At 62.2% G+C, this 7,812-nt stretch overlaps 2 protein-coding genes across 5 annotated transcripts in view; one reads left to right on the top strand and one right to left on the bottom strand.

Moving 5' to 3' along the window:
* Window positions 1-250: 250 nt before the first annotated feature.
* LOC122471244 lies at window positions 251-2,645 on the bottom strand. 2 transcript variants are annotated; one of them, XR_006294157.1, is made up of 2 exons: window positions 1,376-2,645; window positions 251-816 (listed from the first exon to the last, which is right to left on the bottom strand). XR_006294157.1 is itself a non-coding variant. In XM_043559605.1 (2 exons), exons 1-2 carry the CDS (start codon window positions 2,231-2,233, stop codon window positions 687-689), a joined length of 951 nt encoding a protein of 316 aa, XP_043415540.1. In that variant the 5' UTR covers window positions 2,234-2,645; the 3' UTR covers window positions 251-686. The 2 variants fall into 2 exon arrangements, 1 of the variants encoding a protein (XP_043415540.1); XM_043559605.1 differs by having other exon boundaries at window positions 1,413-2,645.
* Window positions 2,646-6,013: 3,368 nt separating this feature from the next.
* Window positions 6,014-7,812, top strand: part of TNRC18 (trinucleotide repeat containing 18) — an 87,941-nt gene continuing 86,142 nt past the window's right edge. For all 3 annotated transcript variants that reach the window (XM_043559597.1, XM_043559598.1, XM_043559596.1), the window contains exon 1: window positions 6,014-6,413. The gene's annotated coding sequence lies outside the window, so the exon portion shown is untranslated. The remainder of the gene's footprint in view (window positions 6,414-7,812) is intronic.

The following is a 7,812-nucleotide window of genomic DNA, read 5'->3' as shown; positions in this document are numbered from 1 at the left end:
CCAGGCGCTTCCAGCCCCCCCAGATAACCACCGCCCCCCAATCCCAAACCTTCCCCCTACCCTCTGAGCACACAAGTACCACAATAACCGCCCACAAATGCCCTTGGCCATCCCTCTTCCGCCTCTCTCTGGAGGGCGGGGGGTGCGCGGCTGGCCCCGCGGCCCTCTCCCCACCGCTGTCCTCGGAGGGGTCTGAGCAGGAAAACCACTCCCCAAGGTCAGCAGAGCTCTTCAGCAGGCGGCCCCGGGAGCTGATTTATTGGCGGTTTATTTGGAGAAACGCTATCGCTCTCGGATTCCGGAGGGGGGGAAAAAACACGCTCGTGGTGGACTTTAACCTTGGGCTGAAACCGCAGAGCTTTGTTTTCGGAGACGCTTCCTGGGGCGCCGCGGCGGGGGCCGGGGCCGAGGCGGGGAGGCACGGCCGGAATGCGGCTGGGCAGCCTCATCCGCTCCCGGGCGGCGGGGCGAGCGCTCGCATTCCTCTGGGCCCTGCCGAAGCCCTCGCGATCCTTCCGAATGTGCTTCTAGAAATTCTAGGAAGGAGCGAAGCTCCCACAGTAAGATCGTTTCGGGCCGAGGTTTCCAAACCTTCCACCTCCGGCATCTGCCCCGGGGCCTTGCAGTTGTGTCAGTGGCACGGTGAGGGGGAGGTGCCTACGAGGGGGTGAAGGCCTCCCCCTTTCTCAGCGGTCCCCACCGAAGTCCCGAGCAAAGAGCAAAGACCATTTGGAGGTGATTGTCCCCGATCTGGCGCGCGGCCTGCTCTGCTCGGCTGATGCGAGGTACCCGCCAGAAGGCTTGTTCCCCGCCCCTCTGGCAAAGAGACAAACAATGCTGGTGACATTAAGAGTTATTATCGTAAATTCACCTTCTCTGGGTCTGCCCTCCGGGTGCTCCGTGACTGCTCAGGTAGAAAGACCACCACCCCTACCAGGCTGCCACCAGCGCTCCACTAATTCCTGCTTTCCCGATGGTTCGGCTATAGACGCCAAAGCTGGTGGCGGATAGGGGTGCCGACTGGGAGGCGAAAAGTCCAGGGTATCCCTGGCATAAAGGGAGAAATGGGCTGGCGCGGGGTGGGGAGGTACACGAGCCCCCCTCCGGGCCCGGCTACCGCAGACACCCTGCTTGGTCCTCATCCCGCATGCACACGCGCACACACACACACACAAGCCCACCTCCCCTATATCGTGCGCCTGCAGAGGACTCTTGAGGGCAGAACGATGGCGTGGGATTAAAGCAGGGTCTTCGGAGAGGAGCAGCTGGCTGAGATCTGAAAAGGCACTCTGATCCTAACCCTGGCGTCACTCCTTAACGGTGCGGGAGTTGGGCTCAAGCAGGTGGCCGTGTACCCATTCCAGCCTGAAAGAACCTTCCTAGGAGTAAGTGCCTGGCCCCGGTACCCCTACCCCAGGCGGAGATCCAGTGAGGCCCGGGCAGCCTCAGGGTCCAGCAACCGCGGGGATGGAAGGCGGTGGCACAGAACGGGGCGAGGCTGTTCCCTCTCTTTGGCGAATGGGGACGCTCCGGCCTTGACTCCCCGCGCCGCTCCAGGGAACCCCAGGCCATGGCGGGGAAAGCAGGGGGCCCAGTGCAGCCCGGGATGCCAGGGCGGCCAGGAGCACTGGCGTGTGAGGGACGGGAAGGAGGTCCCGCATGAAGATTTATGGCCGTATCCGGCCCCCTGTGCACCGAGCACGTCTCCGACCTCTCCGAGACAAACAGTGGAATGGAAGACCCGACCCGGGCCGGGGAAAGCGGCCAGGGCCGGAGGCGGAGCCGAGACGCGCCGGGATCCTCCGGGCCGAGCCTGCTGCTTCAGCCCTGGCTCTGCCCACCCAGCGCTCTTGTCCCTGCCGCGTTCGGGCTTGGGCGCCGCGTCCTTGGTCTTCCTGGAGGGTCGGGACCCCTCTTGGCTGGGCTGGCTGAACCTCGGCTCGGCGCCGAATCGTGGCTGAGCCAGTCGCAGCACCAGAGGGATGGCGAGAATGGATGTCCCGGGCGCAGCCTCTCCGGGTTTTCGCGGTGCCCGGGCCGGGAGCTCCCTGGTTGCCAGACCCGGGACCTGGAAAACTGGCGCTTTTAAGCCCCAGATCCGGCCAGGGCTTCCCGAGCCGGTGGCAGAGGCCGGCGAACGCTCGAGGTCCCTTTCACCAAGAAGCTGGCACAGCGAGGGAACTGAGGTCCCCACCGGGAAGGCGGTTTGGGGAGACGGGTGGTGGTGGCTCATATGTCTTCGCCTACGAAAGGATGCCCATTTTCTTCCCGGGAAGGGTAAGGGGAGAATGTATTCAGGCGGCCAGCAACACCAGGGTTCCAGAAAGAGTCGGGTTCAGCCCTGAAAAGAACAGAGTTGACCAAGGCGCGGGGCTGTGCCTCCACGACAAAGGCGCGGCCGAGGAGAACCGGACTCAAAGTTGGCCTGTCCTTTGGTTTTAAAACAAAGGGGAATAATTTTGTCAGTGGGGCCTGGTGCACGGAGCCGGAGGCCTAGAACACACAAAAGGCCTCGGCTCCGGCGGCCCAGGCTGGCCGTGGACAAGAGCGCGGGCCTGGGCAGGCTCTCCGGGAACTGAGGTTCAAGTTGCGAGGAGGTCCCCCCTCCAGCCGATTTTCCGCCCAGTCAGTACAAAACACACACACACACACTGCGTCAACACACTTTTTGGCCAAGGATCCCGCCGGGTAAACACAAGTATGTGGCGGGGGGGGGGGGGGGGGGGGGGGGGGAGAAGGGGGAGGCGGAAGATGGCGGCCAGACCCGGGCGGACCGCGGACCGGGCGCCTCCTACCAGCCCCGCGCAGGGCGCCCGGCCGGGCTTTGACGTCTCAGTGTGGTCCGCCGGAGAGGGCAGGGTGCTTCCGCAGACCCCGAAGCTTGGCATGGGATTCCCCAGAGGTGCCCGACGACCGGCGGCGGGGGTCTGCGAAGGAGCCCGGCTGCGCCCACCGCTCGGCCTGGGATCCGTCCCCACCCCACCCCCCGCCCCAAGATGGCTCCCGGCCGCTGTTTACCCAGCGACTGCGGGGGCGCCGGGGCGCGGGGCCCGGCGGGCGGCAAAGACTAGGGCGCACACCGATCGGCCGGGGCGGGCGGCTCCTCGGCGGGGCCCGCTGCGCCCCCACGAACGCCGCGCTCGGAGAGCCGGCGCTGGCAGGCCGTCCTGCGCACCCCGCGGCCAGGACCCGGGAGCAGCTGCCTCCGTGTCCCCAGGCCCGGTGCCCGGCCGGGCTCCGGAGGCGACCCGCGCGGCCGCGGGTGTGAGTGTGTGCCGGGAGGGCGGCGCGACGAGGGGGCTGGGGCCCACAAAGGCCCAGGAGGAGGGGGCAGGCGGGGGGGGGGGGGTCGTCTCGCCTGCCCCGAACCTCGACCCTAATGAAATGCAGGCTCGGATCGCCACGCAGAGAAAGGCACATACTTGGAAAATGCAAACGCCATTGGCAAATGCAGGGCAAACAGGCAGAATTTTTATTAGCAACTAAATGATTTATGGCACACATACCCCGCCATCACAATTACGGCGTCTTGGAGCATCCAGGGGTGAAAACATTAAACATTTATAAAAATCGGCTTTGTTTTTTTCCGCCCCTCAAGTCCTTTGTATTCCCCACCTCAACTTTCTCAAGATATATTTTGCTTGAGCTATACGGAGATTAAAACAAAACAAAACATTCCAGATCAAGGGCGGGGATAATGGGGTGGGGGATCAAGGTCTGGGCTCCGAATATTGGAGGGCAACCAGGGGGGTGGGGAAACGATGGGGGCTCAGGCGTGGGAGGGCTTATTAGGGACCCACAAAGGCTTTCGGATAAGGTTCAAGGATGCTAGGCGCCTACCCGGGCTGCGCCCCCACGCACAGCCCCTTCCCCCTGCCTTGGCTTCTAGCAGCCCCGCGCAGCTCAACTGCATTTATTTCTGCAGTCAACCCCCTCCCCCAAGGCACACAAGACACAATACCTCCTTTCTCTAACCCCCCTCTCCTCTCCGTCTTTGCTCCTGGCCGTTCCGGGGCCGCACCGGGAACCTCCCGCCGCCCCGGCCGCCACTGAGACCTTCGCGCGGACACCGCCGCTGTTCCCCTCGGCTCCGGCTATTTTCGTTCCTTTCTTTACTTCTCACTCCTCCCTCCTCCCCCTGCGGAGCTCCAGCTTCCAAAAGAGGGCAGCCTCGAAACCAGCGCAGAGGCTCCTGCAGGGCAACTTGAAACTGCCCTCAAGAGGCTGAACTTTTTTCCTCAAATTTATACTGGAATTAAATTAGACACCCCCAGTTCGCTTTCTCCAAGCCTACCCCTCCCCGTCCGTTTTCTTCTAAAAGTGGAGAAAAGAAAATAGAACGGACGGGCGCCAACTAGCTCATTTCCCCCCCTCCAGAAAAGTTGCTTAAAAATGGATTAAAAAAAAAAAACCAGCGATGCGAAAACGCTGAGTCCGCAGCGCAGGGCGAAAGAGCGGGCTTCTCTTGTTTTAATTAAAATCTAATCACCGCGGTTGCTCTCCGAGGCAGGATCGGCAAGGATTTCTGCCCCTCCAAGCTTCCATTTGAGGGTACGTAATGCCCAGCCGGGCATGGGTCCCTGCGGGGCTGCAGAGAGAGGGTGCGGGGCCCCCAGGGCGGCCCCTCCGACCGCGTCCGCAGTCCTTGCGCCCGCAGCCAAGTAGGTTGCCGCGGGCAGCTCCCGGCGACTCCACTCAGAAAGGATTTTGCTGAAAGCGCAAAATAAAAGTACAAAGTCTGGGGGATTGGTGCTCCCCTCCCCCTTCGGCCGCCGCGGCCAGCCAAGCACTTTTTGGGCTTGGCTTCTGCTTCCTCTGAGCTCAACAGATTTTTTTTTTCCCGGTCTCGCCCTCCCTGGAGGGGGCGCGGCGGATGGAAGGCGAGAGAGGCCCCCAGCCAAGAGGTTTTTAATATTACACTTTAATAGGTTTCAGAAGGCCCCGTGGAGAAATGCTAATAGGCTGAAATGTCAGAATCGAGAGGGAGTCAGTTCGCGCTCAGCCGATCTAATCCTTTTTTCTGCTCTGATTTTTTTTGGGGGGGGGGAGGGGTGGGGAGAGCCCACGCAAAGAAAGGCTTTGGGGAAGGGCGCGCGGTGCAAAGCGCCACAGCCCCGGCCGGGGCCGAGCGGGGGGTGCGCCCTGGCCCGCGTTTCTATAGGAACCCCTTTTAGAAGATTAGAGACTCACCCGCTACCCGCCGCCGCGGCCTCTCCAAAATATTAATCAGTAACCATCTGACACAGGGTTTCAGGGAGGGACCCGCAGGCCGGGGCTAGGAAAACGGCCTTCACGCCTGCCCATCCCACCCAACCGCGCTGCTGGGGGAAAAGGAATGAATCGCTGCTTTGTTTTAAAAGGGGGAGTAAAAAAGGGAAAAAGCAGCCCTTGTCTGTTTTGGCGTCTCCACCGCGCATTCTAGAAGGCGCGCCCCAGGGGAGGTAGGGGGCCGGGGCCCGGGCGCGGGGTGCTGCCCGCCGGGCCCCAGACCCTTCCCGGCTCGCTCGGCTTGTCACCTCCTCCTGCGAGCAGGAAGCTGACAGGCGGCCCATTAAACCGCGCCTTGCAAAGCCCTGGATTGCGGCGACAACCATCTTCCTCTATTTTGATCACTCAGCCTAGACGCCGGGGGAGGGGGTAGGAAGAGGGAGGAGAGGGAGGAAGGGGGGGGTTCGAGCTGGTGGAGGGGGAGGGCTGCCTAGAAACGGCCGGGAAAAATTCTCACCACCAGTTTTGATCATTCAGCCCCGCCGTGGGGAGCCTGGAAACTGCTGGAGCCCCTAGGTCCGTAATTGGTTTTATAGGAATGGCTGAGGGCCAAGGTGTTTACATGCGTGTGATTGGCGGTACGCGCGGCCAATGGATGGCGGCCGGGGGCTGGCCTGGGGGGGGCAGGCGGGCGCCCGGGAACAATGCGTGTTTCTTCGCTGGAGAGTACTCCCCTCCCCCAGCTGCCCCCTCCCCCCTCCCCCCTCCCTCTGGCTTTTTTTTTTTTTTTTTTTTTTTTTTTTTTTTTTTTAGATCCAGCGAGAGGAACTTGAAAGGGGGGTTGTGTAATGTACCTTTTCCAATCCCGGGCTGTATATGGAGATTTGGGATTCTTTAAACCGGCGCTACCTGGATTTTATTAAAAAGCGGGGAGCTCGGCGGGAGGAAAGCTGGCTTTTCCGGGGGCTGCGGGAGCCGGGCCGCGGGAGGGCGGAGGAGTTGGCGCGCCGAGCGCTCGGCCCGGGGAGCGGTTTTCTACCAAAAAAAGGAAAGGCGGGCAAAAAGTGTGAGGCGGCTGCGGGTGGCGAAGGGGAGCAGCAGCCGCGGGATGGCGGGCAGCACGGGCGCCTAGCCGCGCCGGGAGCCGGGGCCACCACCGGAGTCGCCGTCGCCGGAGCCCAGAGCCGGGAGTCCCGCCGCGCCAGGTACGCTGCCGGGCCGCCCGTCCGTCCCTGGCCGGGCGCGAAGGTCTCCAAACTTCTTCATCTGACCCCCCACCCCGCCTCACCCTCGGGGTGCTCGGGAGGATCCCCGCAGCTCTGCGGTCCCCGATTACGGGATCGGGGACCGGCATCGGCGAGGTGGGGGCGCCCTGGGATGGGTGGGGGCGGGTCGCTGTGCCTCGGGCGCCCACCTGAGCCCTCAGCCCCGTTCCAGCCCGCCCAGCCGGGCTGAGGGGCGTCGGTTCCCTTCTCGGTTCCCGGCAGGCGGCGGGGGAGCCAGGGACGCCGAGACGTTTTCGATTATAGGCTGTTTTTAATTAAAAGCCGGAATTCAGCCATTTTAACTGCATTTAAGTGGGGGAGAAAAGTAGAGAGAACGCAGCGGAGCCCACAGATGGCCGAGCCAGCTTCTTTACCAGAGCGAGGGTGTTCCAGGGGCCTTCACCTCGACTTCCCCGAAGTGGGGCGTTGGGGCATGCTCCGAAGCTCTAGCTTTTAAAAGAAAGCTGCACAAAGAGCATTTAAAAAAAAATCACGGAAAGCTCATCGCCTCCTTAAGACATGTATCCTCGGATGTGGCGATCTTAGATTTTTCCAAAGTAAACGCGGATCTGGTAACCAGAGCCTGACGGGAGTGAGCGAGGGAGGGAGGGAAGAGGGTGTTTGTAACCAAAACCGGGTTAAAATAAGCACCCTTAGCAAAGTTGGGGAGGGAGGCTGGAGAAGGAGGCCGGGAGGTCAGCAGCTGAGGGGGTCTGCAGTTCGGGGGGCTGGGCGCCGGTCGCAGGGCGGGCACCCGGGAGCCGGTGGCTTTGGCGTGGATCGGTGGCTCTAGGAAACGCCCGGGCCTCTCGGAATCGGGAATCCGAGCTGCTGCGGGCAGACGGAGAGCGAGGGCAGCAGGGTTGGCTCCAAGACCCCCTCCCGCCCCCATGGGAATCGGCAAACGACAAATCTTTTAAACAAACAGCTTTAAACTGGAACTACAGGGGGATTTACCCAACGCTGGGGGAGGCGCCCCTTGGTCGGCCCGCGCTGCAAAGGTTTTCTTTGTAGGTTATTTTTGGGTTGGGGGGGGGGAGCTAGGGTAGGAGCAAGACCCTTCAGCCCCCTGCTTACCCTCTGACTGCCCCCCTCCCCCCAAATCCCCCGCGCCAGGCCACGTCCTAGGGCCGCAGGATTCCCAGGCCAAGGCGCTGGAAAATGAAACCAAAGCTTGTTTTGAAGGATTCTTTCCAGTGCTCGGGCGAGAATGCCACGTCTCGGGTCCTCGGACTCAGACTCTGCGACTCACAGTGGCCCGAGGGGGGCGGCGGGAGGAGGCACGAGCCTCTTTAAAAATAATAAACCAGCTTTGCATCTTCTCTCCTGGAAAAAAACA

Source organism: Prionailurus bengalensis, chromosome E3 (assembly GCF_016509475.1).
Source record: "Prionailurus bengalensis isolate Pbe53 chromosome E3, Fcat_Pben_1.1_paternal_pri, whole genome shotgun sequence".
In the NCBI taxonomy this organism is placed as follows: domain Eukaryota; kingdom Metazoa; phylum Chordata; class Mammalia; order Carnivora; family Felidae; genus Prionailurus; species Prionailurus bengalensis.
This window is presented reverse-complemented; position numbering and strand designations above follow the sequence as displayed.

Coding starts and splice junctions, on each gene's coding strand:
- LOC122471244 (XM_043559605.1), bottom strand. CDS start 2,233: ATGAGCCACCACCACCCGTCTCCCCAAACCGCCTTCCCGGTGGGGACC. Junction 817..1,412: donor TCACTGGATCTCCGCCTGGG/GTAGGGGTACCG, acceptor TCTCTTTGCCAG/AGGGGCGGGGAACAAGCCTT.